Source organism: Paramormyrops kingsleyae, chromosome 9 (genome assembly GCF_048594095.1).
Source record: "Paramormyrops kingsleyae isolate MSU_618 chromosome 9, PKINGS_0.4, whole genome shotgun sequence".
Classification (NCBI taxonomy): Eukaryota; Metazoa; Chordata; class Actinopteri; order Osteoglossiformes; family Mormyridae; genus Paramormyrops; species Paramormyrops kingsleyae.
This window is the reverse complement of record NC_132805.1, coordinates 14,659,278-14,678,797: the sequence shown is the minus strand read 5'-3', so window position 1 is coordinate 14,678,797 and position 19,520 is coordinate 14,659,278. Positions and strand designations below refer to the sequence as shown.

The following is a 19,520-nucleotide window of genomic DNA, read 5'->3' as shown; positions in this document are numbered from 1 at the left end:
TAGCCTGGTCCCGAGCAGACTTGTTCGGAGGTGCAAGTTACCATGGCAACTCAGCGGGGATTCATTTAAGACACGTTGATGGAACGGAACTCTCACTTAAATAAGACAGACTTATCGAAATAAGCCAGACTTTCCCTTAATCCTGCTTCATGGAATACCCCCCTGATAAAATAGATTCTCTCTATCCATCTGTCTTCCAAACCAGTTCATCCCATGTGTAAGTGTGTAGGATGCAGCACAGGGCACAGGGCAGGGCGACTGGCAGGGATGCCTGTCCGTCACAGGGATTCATATACTATGCTCAGTGCAGAGATGAATCTAGGCACAGCTGCCCTTTTAAAGGCACCCTTAGATGGTGGAGCATCCGTCATGTTTGGGGCCAGGCTGTGACATCATCTACGGCTTGGGGTGCAGGTAGTACAGTCGCTCTAGGGCAGTGTTTCCTTATCCATGTTTTTGCTCCCTCCCAGTACCTGATTGGGAACAAAAATGAGGACTGTTTAATAGAGAGCTGTAATGGAGCAAAAACAGACTGTCTGGGGCTCCCCGAGGACCGGACTGGGAAACACTGCACTAGAGCTTATACTAAAGCACCTGGCTCTAGTGGTCATGTGACATTAGGGTTACACACTTGCTACAGCTGCCCACTGGAGAAACTGGCTGTTTGCTTTTTTGGTGTAAGAGGTGGTATGACACCCCTGGAATGTGTGTGTGTGTGTGTGTGTGTCTAAGTATGTGCCCTATGACAGATCTGCGTACCAACCAGGGTACATATGCTGCTTTGGATGGCTGAATTACTGAATGCAATTCTGCCTATATAGTTAACATGAGTACTGTACTGTTATCTCGAACCTGCGGTTTAACTGTGCTTCATAAATCATTTACTACCACTAGAGGTCGTACTGTATCAACTCTAGAACCGTCAGAGGAGTTCATATACTTACGATACGTATTTTATATATCAAAAGTTATATGTATGTCATGGAGATTGTATATGTTAAACTGTTTTAGACATCACTAATGCCTCGCGAATCACGGTTATACCTAAGTTATTTCCCCTCTGCAAAATGTAAGTGAACGAATATGAAGTCCATTTAAACTGTGGTACCTTAAATCCGACAAGTTACCCCGATAAGCCAGTAACCCCGCTTCGTAGTACAGGCCACAGGCGACAAATTCATTGCCACAGGTTCTTTAAGTGCCTTGGGATAGCTATTTTGTAAAAGGCACTATATGAAACGAATAGAATATCCCAAGGTGTCGCAGTCGTCTGGCGATCGTAGCCCGTATTTACTCGTTTCCAAATTTGAATATGACCCCGGTGATTTGGCCCGCTAATTTGCCCACCAATGCTAAAAACATCATGATGAACTATACGTCAGTGGATTTTCAACGTATGCTTAATTCAGCATTACAAAAGTTAAAAAGCAGAAGTAGGCTACTGGTCGCGAACAGATGAGCGCCAAGTAGCTTATTTCACGCCTGATATCTTGTTAACTGAACTGTACAAATTTTCTCCAGCCTTTTAATTGTAGGCATATACACTTTACACGCAGCACCAAATCTATGTTGGATTTTCCCTGCTTCCAGTCGTATGTCTTTCACTTTTTTTACTTGCCCTAAATGTACTTTCCGTCACTCAGAATTGGAATAACACCCTTTTTATTATTAATGTACCATGTAATTTATTCATGCTGCAGAAGTCAACATTCAGCGTTCAAAGTTAAGTGGGTGTGTTGTTGGGTCAGGCTCCCGCTATCTGTCGGCCAAACTTTAAAACGGCACATATTAGTTATTTTAATGTAATGCCTTTCATTACATTACCTTATGTGCCCCGGTACGATGTGCGTCGTTCTTCCGCATCTTCAGCATCTTCCGTGCGTCTCCCTCCCACCCTCAATCGAAGACTTCCTCTCAGGACCAGCAGCGGCTCACAGTCGTCGCTTGTGTCTTTTTTCTTGCAAGTACTTCTTATGTAAGTATTCCATTTAATATTTTTCAAGGATGCCATATGTATTAAACTATATTTAATGAATATAATGATAAATGCCTAAATGGATCATCAGTAGAATACCACAAAGAATTTGTGTAAATTTAAGCTTGATTGGTATATTTGCAGTAATTTTAATTGCAACAAAAATAAAGGTAGGACAGCTTTTTTCCTGAGGTATGCTGAAATGATAGCACGGTCACCCTAGGGTGTATGTCTGGTGATCTGTCGTTCATCTGGAAATTATGACTTGATTAACTCGATTTCATTAGGTAGACACATAGGCTATGGACGCTGGGAAGCGTGCTTCATAAAACTATTTTATGAAACGGAAAACATCGATAATTAATTTTATTGGCAGAAACTATTGAAATGCCGTAAAGTACCCAACAGGAATTTAAATAAATTTAGTAGTATCAGTAACCAAAATTATTACGAAGACGAAAAGAACATCGATCAGTGTAATTAATAGCAAACAGTTTTCACAAATTTAAAAGTATTTTCTTTGTTCACCACTATATTGTAAACATTGACTATGCCACCTAATAAATGAGTAATTAACGAAAATGTATCTAGTCCTTCAACATGATGGTATTAAAGATCAGCATCCACAGTATAGGCCTTTATCTGACACTCCGAGCACGAGGGCCACATCTGAGAAACTGTGCAAAACGTTGTTGTTTGAAGGTGATATTTTAAAATACACTGACAATATTTACCAAAGCAACATAATTCGTGCGTTTACTTTTAAAGCCATTGCAAAAGATCGAAAAAGACCGAACGGAAATGGTACACGGATTTGCTTTTCCCGCAGTCTATATGCTGCTGCGTTTTCATGCGTTGTTGCACCAGTCGGCCTATACTTAATAATATATTACAGAATTGCAACCTTCACTTGGTGATCGTTTTGGGAAACTAGCTTGAATTTATTGACGTTTATAAGGACCATCGCCTAGTACTGAATATAAGCTGTTGGGCGATGAGTGGGTAATGATTTATTTTTAATGATAATGATAACAATAAGCTTGTTGATTTTGTATTTTATATCAGGATAAATGATATATGTAGGCCTAGCTGGTTTGTCAATTGATTTCGATTCTCAGCAGTAACTTCTTTGAAAATGAAGAAGCCGTGATAGAAACCACAAAACATAGTACTTTATATTGAACACTAACAGGCGTCTTTTAAACAGTATGAATAGGCTATAGATTCAAATAGAAAAGTTTAAGTAGGCATAGGCTATTGAATGATTTTATTTGTGTGAAGGGTAGAAAAAATACTTCAGGAAATGTGTTTTAACGTCATAAATATTGTTTCACTTTTTCTTATCGAGAAGGGCTAAAAAAAATGCGAGAAACAATCATTCACGGAACACAGACCCATGGAGTGAATCAACGGAAAATAAAATATTATGTAAATAATACTGGGAGTACGTCTACAGTCTGATTCACGTCCTTCGTCACTGACGATATATGTTTTATTTATTTAATAAAATAAATGTATTAAATCTTTTTATTATTTGCCAATGGGAATTTGACACTGAATCAATTCCTGAGAGACTTTTGGAAGTATGAAACTGACGATTTGTCATGGTTATATCACCACAAGATTGTATTATAAAGTGATTTTATATCATTCCAAGGCTACGGCTGAGCGCCTCTAATCGGCGGTAAGTCATGTTTTTCAATGGCATGATACCGGAATTTATGTAAGTTTTTTTGCACATCTGCATGTGTATAGGTCACGTGAAGTGGTATCTTTTTGTATTCATAGTCTTTGCATAAATTTTAAATAATTGTTTACTTATTAGTAGACAATACAAGTCATAATATATGAATGAACTGATTTCAATGGGATTACATGATTTGACTGCTACGTCGTCAGCTTACTGTATATATCGCAACACGAACATGTCGCGTTATATAAAGGCAGAGTAGATGTTTTACTTATGTCTAATACAAACTAAATTATAATTGGAAACTGAAAAATTTTGTCATATATTAGTTTTACAGAGGTGATTATTACTGAAATTGTCGTTTGTAATTTTAAATTTGTTTGTCAATAAATGAAGCAATTCATTTATTGACATAGTAAATAGGCCTACTTGTAAAGGTTTAACAGAGACAAGTGAGAAGATAGTCGAAACGTTCGGAATTAGCTTTGAGGTTTTTGAAAAAGCCGCAGAAGTTTGAAAATGCGTCTTTTTTTGTAAATCGAATATAACTTTAATTCGTAACGCACATGTGGCTCACTTTTAATTCTGCACCTAATTTAAATATTTCTCTTTGTATTTAATCGTATTTTCTTATTTGTGTAGTGTGTTTTGGGCTGGGGGTTGGTAGGTTAATACTTAACTAAGTTAAATACAAAAAAACAAACATGCCTATAAAGCGGTCGTGTGTGCGCGTGCGTGTGTGTATACACGTATAGTACTTATAGTACACACATATAGTGTTTTCTTAAATGATCTCCATTTTAACTTTAACTTTCCTTTTTTTTTCATTTGTCATATGTTAATTGTCAGTGTTTTTAGACCTGAAAGACATATTAATGAAAATGTCACATAGAACCACCTGCCTGTGGAGTTTCCTTGGTGAGTAATATGAACATATGCTGATAAGAAGCGTCATACTCCCGTTTTAACACCAGCAGATGTAGACTTGAATAAAAAACAAAGGCCTAAATAATCCTGCTGACTCCCCTTCATGAGGTTTTGTTTATGCTTAATACATTTGGTTAGTATGTTTTCCCATTTATATTATACTGACTTATTCATATCAATGAAACTTTCTTCATTTTCCTGATGCATAATAATGTCAACATTTAAAGCATCTTTTATACAGGAAGTGCTGTCTTTATCTGTCTCCGTCAGTGCTGTCTCTTTGCACCGTGAACTGTGATGTGGTCTACATGAAAGTGGGAGAACAAGGCAAGCTTTCCTGCAAATACTACACTGAGAAACAAGAGGTATCATGGACATTCAACTCCCAGCTCATTGGCCGTGAATCTAAGACTGGGGCATCAGAGAGAGGTGAAGGAGCAGGAAGTGACTGATGTGCAAGCCTTAGACATGCTCACATATAGTATTCTTGTTATGTTACCTCACCTATATGCAGCGAGGACACAAACATAGTTATATTTAATTGAAAAGAGTTTTCAAACTCCATGTAAGAAAAACATTACAGTGCCCCCCTGTGACTGACCAGGATAGGGGGGAGGGTTATATGATGGATGGGTGAATAAATATTGTATTATAAAAAAAAATGTTCTCTTACCATCAGTTCACAAACAAGACACAGACTTATCTCCCTTCCAATGGCTTTTTACAAGTTTTCCATTGAAGATTTCTGAATTGAGGTGTAATTTGTGGTTGAAGTGGCAGTGATGGCTTCATCTTGGCGTGTTTTCTGCATGCGTGTTTTTCATTCAATCTTTATTTGATGGTAGGGGCGGCACCAATGAGTTCACGAAGTTGGTTTTCCCGTGGATCTCTATCCATCAAGAAGGTGGAAGAGTCAGATGCTGGAAAATACAGCTGCAAAGTGCAATGGAAGACTCAAGAGCTGAGCGCGATGACATATAAATGTAAGAACCTCCTTTCAATGCACTACAGGAGCAAATATCCAACTACTCATCACTCTATTCTTCTTGTTCAGGCTCGGCTCAGCCCACTGGGCCTTTCTTTCTGAATGAAGCAGTGAACATTCAGTGTAATGTGATGGACGGGGCCAAAGTCAAATGGACTTGCAAAAGTCCCAGTGGGCATTCACATATGGCCTCTGACTCGGGTTCTGTTAAAGTGACCCTTGTAAATATAAGTGACGGAGGGAAATGGGAGTGTTTCTTTGAGGAAAATGGACAGAAACCCATTTATTCCCTGGAGATTACCATCATAGGTACGTGTGGCAATTCTTGTGCATTTCCTGGTTTGGTTAACCAATGAGTCACCGCCTTGGTGTTCTCCCATGACCCCTGCTTGGGTGATGTGTCACATGAGACTGGCAGATGGCAACTTTTCAGGTATGAGTAGCTTGTGTCTCCCTCTCCCTCAGGTCTGATGCCAAGTGGAAACGTGACAGTCCAAGAGGGAGAGTCACCCATTCTCCCTTGTGCTCTGCAATCCAAGCCAGGAATCAACTTAAAGCCAAAAAATATAATTTGGAAGAGACTCAGCCCTAACTCGTCCCCGTTTTTGGAGGCAGAGTCATCAAAAGAGGGTGCACTTAAAAAGAAACCCACCAACTCTCCTGGAGACTTCAAAAATGTGAAGTTTTCCGCAGAGAATCTGAACTATAACTTTTCTGTGACGTTGACCAATGTGAGTTTCCATTTAATTGACAAAATCCTCCATTCCTGCCCCTTTTATTAACTGAGCTTTTAAAAATCCAAGGCACTGGTTTTGGTCAAAATTTATAGTTTACTTTGAAAAAATTAATTCCTCTTGCAGGCCAAGTTTTTGGTGTAGAGGGTCAAGCGGCGTATTGAATAAGAAATTAGACTCTACTAATTCCAGCTGTTGTTATTAAATACAAGCAGGTGAAAAGTTCTAACATCATTTAAATCGCATCAGGAAAATATCCAGGTGTTTGTAGAGGTAAAACTAACTTAGAAGCTGACCATATACCTTTGAAGGAAAATAACATGTTGAAAATGAGCAGTATGGATAATAAGATATGGTTATGGAGGTATCACTTCTCAGATCTATACTGATATTTAACTAAAACCTAAACTGGTTTAACTAATAATGTATCACCCTTAGTGTTTGGACCACAGATCTGATAACCTAATCATAACCTAATTCCGTTTTGGAAATGGACCAGGCTCAGATGAGTGGGCCATCTTTGAGCATTCATATCTGGGATTCAATTGGATGAGGTGGCACTTATGAGCAAAAAGACAACAGCCTGAAAGAACTTAACATTTCTGTCTCGGCCTGTGCAGGTGAAGGCATCACAGGCAGGCACCTACATGTGCTCTGTGAAATTTGACAATGAAAAAACCATCATCCACGAGATGATGTTAGTCATCATGGATCAGGATGCACCCCAAGGAATTTACCCAGGAAACAGCAATAATGGTTCAGGTATAAACATAGCAAGACCGTCATTCTCACATAGATGGTGTGTGAATTTCCTTCACCATCAGATCTTCTGCCAGGGGTCCAATCCAAGGCAACGTTCATGTTGGGCATTGAGCTGTGGATATGGATTGCGACTGGGGTTGGATGTGTGGTCCTGATCATTCTTGTCAGCACTGCTGTCATTCTGTATCAGAAAAGAAAGAGAATCAAGGTGAGAGACTCTGTTCAGTGCAAAATGAACTAGTTCAACAGCAAACACAAAGATATTCATTCCATTCATTTCTGTAACTTGCCTGTCAAAGTTAACAATAGAGGCTGTGGTAGGTTTAATGAATGAGCATTAATTGTAAACGGGGCACAGGGCTGGTGCTGATGTGCATCATATATGAGGTAGATAAAGATCTTGATGAAAATGTAACGGCAGTAAACATGAACGGAAAAGGGAGGAGCATAAAAATGGCACACTGTACGCTTCCCAAATAAAGCAATCCTGATCTTGATTCCTTAACAATGGCCCATTTATAATTAGCATATATTTCTGGGGGGGGGGTCCTCACAGGGCCAATTTTCTGTTTATTTGCTGTACTTGCATGCTTTTTAAACTGGTTACTGGCTGACTATGAGTATAGTTTCAGAAGAGAGGAAAATGCGAAGAGACAGACGCAGGTGCACGCACACAAAAGCAGCCTCACGCAGACACACGGACACAGGTGAGGGTTAGGTTCACTAATTAGGAGTTCCTCACGGTGCCATTTCCTTCTTACAGAGGAAGGCGAAGAACATGAGGTCTACGAAGCACCCGCTGATGCCCAGAGACTACTGCCATTGTAACCGGTAACGCTCCTCAGGGGTTGGGGCAGGCACTCGGCCACGCTGACGGTAACAGCAGACTAACCTGCCACACATGTCACTCGCCACAGCGGTGAGTCGGGGCAACCGAACGGGAAGCAGAGGGAGCACCGTCACACCTCAGACGCCAGAAGCAGCAAGGAGAGCAGGCCGGCTCAGCAGAGGAACCGAGAAAGGCAAGAGAAGGTGTCATGAGGCAGGAAGTGCGCCTCAGCGTGTCAACAACGGGTGTAAGCTCTGTACACCTGCATTTACATTCTTAGTTTTAATTAAACACTTCAAATAATGTGCATGTCTTTGTCAGAGCAAATGGCCTCAGCTTGAATTCATGTAATTTGTCTATTTCATTCATTCTTTTTATTTTGTTCACAAAGTTTGTCTCATAAATGTGGTTTTTTTTTTGGCAAAAGGACATTTATAATGCATGTATTTTCCATTCTGACTGCTTTCAAAAATAAACACATGTACTCCAAATTTGAGTCCAGTCGATGTTACGATGTTGCAGTTAGGAATGAATGTTTCCTTTTTAAGTCATTTGCATGGATGTCGTGCGGCTTCACATACAGACACACAGAGGAGACCCAGTCAGCTATTGCATGCTGGCAGTTTTCTCATTCTCAGAACTTTGTTTACCCCTTGGGTGTTTTTGCCGCTAATCCTGCCGTCGCCATCCTCCCCACGTTTGCGGGCTCTCTCTCGCCCCGTCGAACTGGTGCAGGGGACTGCATGCAGGTGTTCCAGGAGAACTGTAATGTCCTGACATCTGTGTCACTTACCCAGGTGAAAAGCCTTCTTTAACATTTTCAAAACAGCAGCTGAAGTGAAATTCTGTTGCCCAGAACATTCTGCTTCAGAGATCAATATTTGAAGATGGTGTTCTTCTGTCTTCTAGGAGACAGTTTCACTCACCTGTGAAATATCCATTAAGAAGGTTGCCAAAGCTCCCTGTCCTTAGGTGTTACTCATGGGGAAGATGGGTGGGACACATCCTACTGAATAACTAAAACAGTGGTGTTTGTCCCACACAATACTTTCCTTGGCCTTTAAAAATAGGGATAAATTTGTCAGGAGAATTCTGTTCTCATCTCACCTACTGACTGAGGGGGAAACATTTTTTTGCAAATGATTTCAGTTGCGTGAACATGTATGGCAACATTTATCAAAGTCCACACTGCCATGTTTTCTTTATCAATCTCCATTCACTCAGGCATTTTCACATCGTTTTTGAAAGTATTTCCATACACACTGAAACTAGTGAAAATGTATATGCTGTACCCAGTGTTGGGAAGATTACTTTGGAAATGTAATTCATTACAATTACAAGTTACTCTATTTAAAATGTAATAGTAGTGTAACTATTTCAATTACTATATGAAAGTAATTTAACTACATTTGATTACTTTTTGATTACTTTTCTAAATTATGAATGAATATTCTCAACCATTAACCATTTTGAAATTTTGTAACCTGGCAGTGTTTACCTTACAGCAGTACTAAACACTGATTACTCCTTTCAATACATGAATTAACATGATTATAATTGATCAATTTAATAAAAAATACCAAACATACCATACATACCATATAGGCCTAATAATGATTTTAAACAACGGGTAAGAATAGATCCTTCATACTCAGTGAAAACCCAGTCATAACATTAATGTTACATAAAATATACTAAAATGTTTTAAAAATTGTTAAAAATCAGCCTTCAGTTATTAAATTTTAATGTGTGTTCATAATAAAAACTTTTTGGGAGTCAAAACAAGATAAACTACGAGTGATTTGACCACTCCGTGACGCTTCAGGATTACTTTATGATACAAGCATTTTATATAATTGTGAAAATAAATGGTTCCATTTTACATCTGATCTGAACAGTTCTTGTATCAGACAGGATATGAAATTTCAGCTGATTGTGTAATCACTTAATTACTCTGTTTAAGTAAATTTTTCAATCACAAATCACGGAGTAGCCTAAAACAGTGTCTTCGCAGCACTGTAAAATAAAATGGGTTAGCAGAGTGGTAAGGCTGCATCGCCCAGGGGTTAGCTAGTTAGTGAATTTTCAAAACTCAATACAACATAGCATGTCGGGAGTGCTAATAACAGACCTAACATAAATTCCCAATAACATTAGCATATTGAAAGAGGATGGCACATTTTCTGTCAAGGGGATCAGAAGTGTTTACGCATGCTCTCATTGTTTACATTTTGTTTTGTTGTCCTATGCGCCGTATCTTATGATTGAGTTGGTGTTGTCGTCGTACAGTCTGCATACCTGTCATAGCCAAGATTACTAGATCCATATCGCACAGTGTGATCGGTAATGATTTTATAAGATTGCCAAAATCACACAGTGATTACACTTTACACTTTACACTTTAGAACAGGGGTCTCCAACTCTGGTCCTGGAGAGCTATTATCCAGTAGGTTTTCTGTCCCACTTGGCTTCTGATGAGCCACACCTGTTCCTGGTATTTACCTGAGAACAGGTGTGGCTCATCAGAAACCGGGTAGGATAGAAAACCTACTGGATGGTAGCTCTCCAGGACCGGAGTTGGAGACCCCTGCTTTAGAAGCATGGTGTGGCATGCATGTCTTCTGTGCTTTGTTTAATATGAGTGTTTGCATTTACAGTAAGCTGCACTTACCTCTAGATGTTTCAGGTTGGACATGGACTGTTTAGATGTCGACAAAATCTTTACAGCCGGTAAACACGCACTGCATTACACAGTTAAATTTGTGCCTTCTTCCGTAATGTATCGGAAATGTTTTTTTTATTTTTCCAGCAATGGAATGCATTCCTTTCCTTGTCTGCCATTGCCTGCAACAGAAACTCAGACCGCTCAGACAAGTTAATTAGCAGAATTGGCGCTGCAAATGTAGATGCGACAGCATAACCAATCAGAAGCATCAAATTGTTTCAAACTTTTGGCTGTGGAGGGAAATAGCAAAGGAGGATGGTTTGCATAAGAAAAACATAAAAAAGCAATTAAAATGCTGTTACTAAAGATATTAGCAAGGCCTTGCATGCAATCTTATGATGTAACTAAAATTGTAATCATGAATATGTCCATAAGTAACTAATAATTACACTTTTTTCTCTAGTATCTGTAACGGATTACAATTACATTTTTTTTGTAATTAAATTACGTAACGCCGTTACATGTAACTCGTTACTCCCCAACACTGGCTGTACCTATTAGCCTACATTAGCCATACAAGCAACAACATATTGACCAGTAAATTAGTTTTTTTTTTTTTTGCACAAATATGCAGCAGTGATACTGTATATCATGCTATTTAGCTGCATACTGGTCAGCAACAAGGAAATCGTCACTGAACGCAGCTCCTCCATATCTGCCATATTGGAATACTGTTTACTTTTGTGTAGGGTGACCAGGAGACCAATCAGACAATGAGAGGGTGTAACTAGTGGGGTCAATTCACGGATGGGCTACATGATGAGTAGGGGCCAATTAGGGAACTTTTAGAGTCTACATTTTCAAAACTTGTTTTCAGTCATCCACACTGTGAATCTAAAAGGGAGTTTTCTGAAGTATACAGCCGTGAGAACATTTGCAAAAGTCTCAGTTTTTGCATTCTTAAAGGAAAATTAGGCAGTATGGACCTATCCACTTAATAGATCTGTCCCTGCCCCCCCCGCCCCACCTTTACTATAAACACATGCCCTTGTCACCATCCCTCCTTTAAGTCAGTGCAGAAAGCGCAGTGCATGAATCAGGAGAGCGCTTTGAATGGGATGCCAGTCAGTCCACAACTCATTGTAGAAAATTATGATTTTCTCACATAAAGATGATACTTTTATGTGTCTTTCATGAGTCTTCTTCCATAAAGGGGTTTATTTTAAAATTAGGTCTTGTATCCAGTTCGTAGGTGTTTAACGTAATGCCTGAAAATGACAGGCAATTAGAATACATTCAAAGCCACAAGTACGTCTAGAAGAACTAGGCCAGAAATTCTTGAAAATTAATCCTACAGAATTTTATATGAGTGAATGTTGCGTTTATATAGCACTTTTCCTCCCACCCACAGCGCATTATAGAACCATTGTGTAGCACCCACCTGGATCATGCCACAGCAGCCATTCTGCACCAGTACACTCACCACACAGTAGCTAAGGTGGTGAAGGGATGGTAGAGAATTCACCAGTTAGACATAGAGGATGCTTAGGAAATCAGATCTGATAGGGTCACAGTGGGCAATTTCAGTCAGGACATCAGGGTACGACCCATATTCTTTCAAAGGACACCGAGGTATCTTAGATGACCTCGGCTTAAGTCTCATCCAAAGGACGGCACCATTTTTACAGCACAGTGTCCCCATCGCTGTTCTGAGGTATTGGGATCCACACAGACCACAGGATTGGCTAACCTGTTGGCCACACCAACACCTCCCCCAGCAGCAACCCAACTTTCCTAGTTGGTCTTCCATCCAAGTACTGGCCAGGCCCAAACCTGCTCAGCTTCAGGTGGATTATCCAGTCTGAGCTGCAGGTGATGTAGCTGCTGGTATGGCGCTCTTACATCACACATATTTGATATTTTTGTAGACCATATATTATCTATCCTCTAACTATCCACTTATCCTCATAGACATAGATACATAGATGCCGCATTGATCTCTGATGCAAACTTCAGCAGCGCCGCCATATTGGTCCAGGCATCTTTTCAGTGGAAAACAAAAAGGGAATGTTGTACTCTGAGTGGAAGTCAATGAAAATATGCCAGAAATTTGCACAGCATGTGGGTGTACCAATTGCCGTACATTAAAAACATGATGTATCAGAATTACCTTTCATAGATAAGAATGCATAATCAACTTTTGCTTATATTGTGGAATTATAACCAGTTTAGTGAACATGTTAATGTTAACTAGAGTAATACGTATTTTTATATGTGATATGTTCTGCCAAAATAATTTGTTAGTTGCAAATTTCACTTTTAAATATATATAAAACAAAGGTATCAGCTTTCTGGTAATATCTGCATCATGTGTCTAGAAATTTTCCGGAGGTAATTAGCCAACGTGCCTGTGTGTGTGTGTGTGTGTGTGTGGATGAGGTTGACATTACAGATTAGAGTTTTCCCCTTAGAAATGAATGGAGAGTCCCCAGAAAGATATAATTACAAACCTGTGTGTATGTGTGTTTTAGGTGGCTGGAATACCAACCAAACTGCACCCCCCCCCCTTCCATGGCAGTTTTCTTCATCTAATGGTTCAGTGTGATGAGTCTCTGGATACTTCAGGCAATGTAGAGGCACAGGGTAAGACAGTGTCTGTAGTTGCTGTAGAGATGTCCTCAGCTCTAGCAGCAGAAGACAGCAGAGACTCCATCCTCTTTTGTTAACATCACTGCAATTGTCTCAGATCATAGCTTCCTACCAACCAAATTTGGTAGTCTTGTGGATAGTGCCCTTGTGTATATATCAGGGTTTGTTGTTTGACACATTTTGGGAAAGCTTTCCTCTGATGTGTGCCAATGTAGCTTGCTGACAGGTGCTGTACCCAGACCAGGGCTTAATTTGTAAGCCAGAACTCATAAATTGTGCTGGAACTCATAAGACAAGGACATCGCACACAAATTGGTGGGTAACACTGTACTTCAGGGGTTACAAATAATGTAGCAGTACAATCTTATTTAATGTATTAATCAACAAGAAACTGTTAGTTATGTACTGATCCCATGTTGGTTCATCATTAATCAATTATAACAGTTCATGTGTTTCATGCAGTTACTATATTTGTTCATGATTTGTACTTGAGTAGTAAATGAGCAACGGAGTGCCCCTCAAAAAATTATTACCAATTGGTCTTTAGCAATGATAATGTGCTATTGATTGCTTAGACATGTAACAATGCACTATTTTCTAGTGACACCATGCAGTTAGTTACATCAAACTTTGTGTGTTGCACTCTTCATGCTGCTTTTTGCAGTCCTACTCATTAGCATTAGCATCCACAAGCACTGCTCCTCTCCTCCCTGTCTCTGCTTGTTCTCCTGTCAGATTTTTTGGTTTATTTCTGCATTGCTTTCAAATCAAAAGTCAGATAAGCAAAACATACTAATTTAGACGGATGTATGTCATAAAATCAACATAAACAATTCTATAAATATTAATTTCTTCAGTTGAATATGTATTTATTCCAAAGTTTGAGTAAAATTAATTTTAAGTTAAATTGTATTGGCTGTAGCGTTTGAGGTGCCAGAGCGCAGACTGTGCAAGAGCCAGAGATCCTGGAGCTGGGCTGCGGCACAAATTACGCACTGATCCTATCATTTGATCAGAGATACCGTGTTCTTGTCCTAATAAGCAAAGGAGTGCTGATGATTCCTTCCAAAAATATAGTGCAGGTGGTTGGATCAGCAGAATGCTTTAGTCCCCAATGAAACGCATCGTCGGGGCGAGCCGTCAGAGTGTGTCTTACAGGGCACATTCAAGAAAAACAGTTTGAATTTGCCAAACATAATTTTTTGCTCTTCGTTACTTATGTCTCCTTTCTACATACTAAGGCTGCACCATAAATTACAGAGTGGAACCAAAGGAAAAAAGCTGTGCAAAGCAGTTCTGTTCAAAGGGTTTTAGTCTTAGTTGAATACGTTCCTTTTTATGTTATTTAACTATATGTTATTTAGGCCTTTTTGTTAAGTTCATTTTTAAAAAATTACATGATTGGCATGAACATTTAATTGTTTATTTGGTAACACTTTATTTGGATAATCCGTCTATAGAGGGTTCAACAATTCAGCTGTTTCCTTGTCTGTAGATGTCTAACAGAATATACAATAAATTGAGTATATGTAACGATTTATGAACATTCCTACATATTCATAGCATAATTAAATTGAATTTGACCACCCACTCAAGCATGAATTGTTGAATCTCAGCTAATAAGTTGTTGAAATATTACAAATACTTTGTATACCTTCTGTAGGTGCACTATCTAAATAAAGTGCTAATGTTTATTTTTAAATAGGAATATATTTGCCTGTTATACATGTGTACACATATCAGCTGGGTATTGTAATCCCTTTAATAACAATTATGTATTTATGTCTAGATTGAAATAAACAAAAAACAAAATCAGTTTTTATCGCTTTTATTAATTCCTCAAGAAAATTACCATCACATAAGTTATTCAGTTTACAGAATATGTATACAATTTTTTGAATGTCGTTTTTGAAACGTATGAATATCCATTGAGAATATGTACATTATAGCACATTTTTCATCCAGAAAAAAGCAGCACCCTATTCACATCGGCTAGTATTACCGGGATCAATATGGCCCTGAGCAAGGTACCACCCCCAAGCACTGCTCCCCGGGTGCTGAATTAGCTGCCCCCTGCTATGTCATATATGGGTTAAATACAGAGGACACATTTCGTTGTTGTGCACTGTGTGCTGTGGTGTGTCAACAATGACAATTAATCAATAAATTCTAAAAATCAGTAAATGCAGTGTCTACGTATCTATATCTATCATTTTCCTAGTCAGGGTTGGCGGTTACTGGAGCCTGTTCCAGGCAGAAAAGAACACAAGACCCCTGGACGGGATGCCAGTCCAGTACAGACCATAGACCACATATCATAATATGCATGAACATAATCGATATAAACGTAAAGTGAATAATATTAGCAAATTAAAAGCATGGTTAAATTCCAAACAAGTAGCAGAAGCTTTGTCAGTCTCCTTGTTCCGCTGTTTAAAAGTTTAAATCAGAAAAATGGCAAGTTATACAAAACTACTGTTTCATGCTTCTCATGTCTCTTCCTCTTTCTGTGTTCATTCTGCTTTAACCACCAGTTCCCTCTTTCTCTGAAAAATCTGGCTATCCGTCTCCCCCACCAAACCACCAGGAGAAGCAGAGCAAGGGGAGCGGTAAAGAAAAGCAGCAACAGCAGCAGTTCTTGAGGTTTATCCAAGCAGCAACTTTCAGAAAAGGAATTACAAAATCTGCAGAAAATATTTGCAAATGACACACAGCGTGCAAAAGTCACATAGTACCCGCAACAATGGACCATCTGTGGCTGGAGTGTCAGTTAATCAAAGAAAGGCTGGGAATCTTTACTGCAGGCAACAGGAACACATGTATTGTAATGTATGTAGGGAAAATTCATTGTTTAACTAAAATAAATTTTAAGTTTTCTACTTGTCCCTTGTTCTCTTATTTTCTGAAATGTATCTTGTATCATCTTGATACCATGTTACTATTACAATAGTACAATAGTAATTTGCAAATACAGTACTGTGCAAAAGTCTTATGCAGTCAAAGAAAATATTTAAATGATCTTCCTGTTGATGAAGACTATCATTGTCTGTATGTCAAAGTGTCTCATCTTAGCCATGTTAAAACCTCTCCGAAACTCACCACAGTATTATCCCCATCCAATATACCCACGTATTCATTCACCTGACCACTGGCATACCATATTTACCTAATCAACACCTCATCATATTATGTCAATCAATCAGTGAAAATGTATTTTTAGAGGAAATGCTGCTCAAAAACAAACCGAACCAAGACAAACAGGAACAGGAACAAAAACAGAATAAAAACCTGTAAAAAAGACAGGAGATGAGACATAAGAAATGGGAACAACAGAAATAGAGCCAATAATACAATATCAAACACTGACACTAGTGAAAAGCCAGGGAGAAGAGATAAGGCTTCAATGTCGATTTCAAAGTGCTCAAAGTAGGTGCAGCTGTAATGGAGGTATACCTTTTTCAAATCCACAAAACACATATAGATTGGTTATGCAAACTCCCACAAACCCCCAGTATCCTTCTGAGAGTAAAGAGCATGTCTGCCGTCTCCAGAGTCCCACAAGCTAGCCAAGCTTGGAAGACCTCCTTCTTCAGCCTGACAGCTCCCTTTACTATTGGTGGGGCTGCTGCTGTGACCAACAAGCAAAAACGGTCACAGATCCGATGATATGACTACAAAATTGATCATCAGTCTATAGCCTAGTGTGTTCTGGTGCCCGATGCACATTAACATCATTAATCTCGAACATGGCATATGTTACGGACAAAAATCTGCTTGACATAGAATTCTAATAACAAAGCACTACTCAGGTTCAGATCAGGAAGTCCCCCAGTAAACCAGTCCCCAGAGGGGGCATCTTCCAGCACCCCACCCAAACTTTCTAAGAAGGCCCAATACTCTGACATAATGTTTGGTGCATAAGCAGACAACAGTTAGAGTATGTCTCCCAACTCTAAGTTGTAGGGGCTATAAGTAGCCCCACCCCTGCCCAGCGCCTCTCAGCAAGGGCAACTCCAGAGTGGAATAGAGTCCAGCTCCTCTCCAGGAGCCATGCATTGAGCGGAGCCCGAGTGTATCTCTACCTCCCAAACCAGCTCAGGCTCCTTTCACACCAAGCCAGTTTTGGTAGCCGGGTTTCGCTCTAGCAAGGCCTCTGCCTTCGACTGTTGTTCAATCACCGGCCCCTCCTGCAGGTGGTGGGCCCACAGGAGTACATTGTATGTGTTTTAATTCTAGTATTTGCCTTTGCCTTGCCTTTAACCTCGTCTTGAATTACAAGGTTGTTTGTGACAGGCTGAACCCTGCTCTCCCCTCTACTTTGTATCATGGCTGGTGAATCTGCACTCCACACAGTGACTTTACATCTCAGCAAACAAATTCTTTTTAGAACCCCATTACTTTCAGATACATGGAGAATTTGCCATTTATTTGAAAAATTATTTCCTGTCCAACATACTGGAAATGATAAATGTTTTTACATATTAAAGTTGCAATCAAACCTTTTTAATAATAAACAAGTCTACAATGACCCTAAAAGGGTTCCATAAATACACCCACAATTAAATTGTTATAAAGATAAGATAAGATAAGATAAATGCTTTATTGTCATTGTAAGTACTATGAGATTTAGTTTGGAACATGTATATTTATAATTAAATAGATTCAAGGCATAAATAGAATGGGAGAGTATGTACATACACTATATATGTACAAGATATATATATATATACATACTCTCCCATTAAAATTTATAATTTTTATTATTATAATTATGATACATATTATTATATTTTGGAAATGCATTTTCATAGAATACGTGTCTTTTGTGTGTTGTGTGCATGTGAGCGAGCGAGAGAGAAAGAGAGAGAGAGAGTTATGCTTCAGATAAAATGGTTTCCTGTGAATGTGTGCTACTGTATGTGGTGACTGCTGTCAGTTCAGGACTCTAAACAGCACAGGGCACATCAGCCTGGTAAGTACAGCTCTGCTTGTCTTTTTCTCTAACTTTCTGAGAGCAAACACATTTACAACTGAGACGTCAACACACGCGTCGAGCAAAGGCCAGACTATCCACCCCGCTGATATATGACCGAGGTCAGAGCAGCCGTTAACATGGTACCTGACATCATGAACACGCCTGGGGAAAGGATGGAGCGTTAATAGCAGGGGGTTCAGAAGGGAGAGAAATCAGATTTTAAAATGAGTGAAAAGGGGGGAAAAGAGAACAAAAAATGACTAGATAATGAATAAAAGTGCAGCAGCAGAGGACTAAGCCAACTAGCAGCCAGGTTAGCAGCTTGTCAATGCCGCTGAGCTGCTCTCATCTGCTTCTCACCTTACCACAAATTTTTTTGCTTTACATGGAATTCATAAATTAAAATATAATGTACAGCTACATTTATTTATATTTCAGTGTCGTGAATCATCAAGGCATATCACAAAAATGCATTTGCTGAATTATACACAATGTAGCACAGTAATTAATATGCTATAAGGACGCTTTCCTCAGAAAAACAGATATAGCAATTATAGTGAAATATCTGAAAATGCCTGATGGATGACATGAGCTGTGTTCAGGTATGGGGAACGGTAAGGTAATGTGTTTTACAGAGAATGATAAAGAAGTGTATTTGACATAGGATTTCACAGGGGTCTTTCGCTAACTCTCCATTCACGGTTTATATTGTATTCTTTTGTGGACACTGCAGTTGGCTGTAAGATGAGACAGACAACGCAAGGACAAAGTGAAATTTATGGCCGTTTTTCTGTGCGGGCATAGCTGTTAATGGGAGTGTGTGGAGAGGCCCAGATGGATGAGGGTGATTAGGCAGGTAGGCCAGATGTACAGTAGCCTGATGATATCCTGGTAATGCTTCTGTTTGTTCATGATTAGCGTCAAAATCTTCAGCACTCAGTGAACTTCTGTGTAATATAATATATATATTCTATATACATTATATATACATAAATGCATGCTACTATAGATGCAAATATACAACATAGATACATCTATACAATATGCTACGTTTTTGGATACACTCAACCCATTTTCCCTGATTAATGTAACAGTAGATGTCAAGAGTTAGCATGACGATATAATGAATGTATTTGGACCAAAGGCCTTCAACTAATACTTATGTGAATTACGTGAGTTGATTTAGAATTGATCGGTATTCATTCAATATCAGTGTAGCCGGCTCCCTTCACAACCTTCAAACGAGTGCTTTGTCAATCTCCACAGAAGGCCTCTCGCTTAGAAACACAGCAAGATCTCATTTCCACAATTAATGGGCACTCTAAAGAA

General features: G+C 39.1%; 2 protein-coding genes across 4 annotated transcripts in view; both read left to right on the top strand.

Annotated features, from left to right (window-relative positions):
• Positions 1–1,730: 1,730 nt before the first annotated feature.
• Positions 1,731–8,393, top strand: LOC111834622 (uncharacterized). Of its 3 annotated transcripts, none has more exons than XM_023794126.2 (10): positions 1,744–1,975; positions 4,515–4,583; positions 4,863–5,021; positions 5,438–5,575; positions 5,647–5,886; positions 6,043–6,308; positions 6,932–7,073; positions 7,148–7,281; positions 7,837–7,904; positions 7,991–8,393. In XM_023794126.2, exons 1-10 carry the CDS (start codon positions 1,828–1,830, stop codon positions 8,112–8,114), a joined length of 1,488 nt encoding a protein of 495 aa, XP_023649894.2. In that variant the 5' UTR covers positions 1,744–1,827; the 3' UTR covers positions 8,115–8,393. The 3 variants fall into 3 exon arrangements, with proteins under 3 accessions (XP_072572495.1, XP_023649894.2, XP_072572494.1); XM_072716393.1 differs by lacking the exon at positions 1,744–1,975 and adding an exon at positions 2,001–3,659; XM_072716394.1 differs by lacking the exons at positions 6,932–7,073; positions 7,837–7,904; positions 7,991–8,393 and having other exon boundaries at positions 1,731–1,975; positions 7,136–7,280.
• Positions 8,394–18,099: 9,706 nt separating this feature from the next.
• cd4-1 (CD4-1 molecule) overlaps positions 18,100–19,520 on the top strand; it is a 23,086-nt gene continuing 21,665 nt past the window's right edge. Inside the window, exon 1 of the mRNA XM_023794169.2 lies at positions 18,100–18,188. The gene's annotated coding sequence lies outside the window, so the exon portion shown is untranslated. The remainder of the gene's footprint in view (positions 18,189–19,520) is intronic.

Bases quoted from the DNA above. Each gene is read 5' to 3' on its own strand.
- LOC111834622 (XM_023794126.2), top strand. From the start codon at position 1,828: ATGTGCCCCGGTACGATGTGCGTCGTTCTTCCGCATCTTCAGCATCTT. The intron at 4,584-4,862 runs GTGAGTAATATG...TGTCTCCGTCAG, and splicing joins CTGCCTGTGGAGTTTCCTTG to TGCTGTCTCTTTGCACCGTG. The intron at 7,074-7,147 runs GTATAAACATAG...ATCTTCTGCCAG, and splicing joins AAACAGCAATAATGGTTCAG to GGGTCCAATCCAAGGCAACG.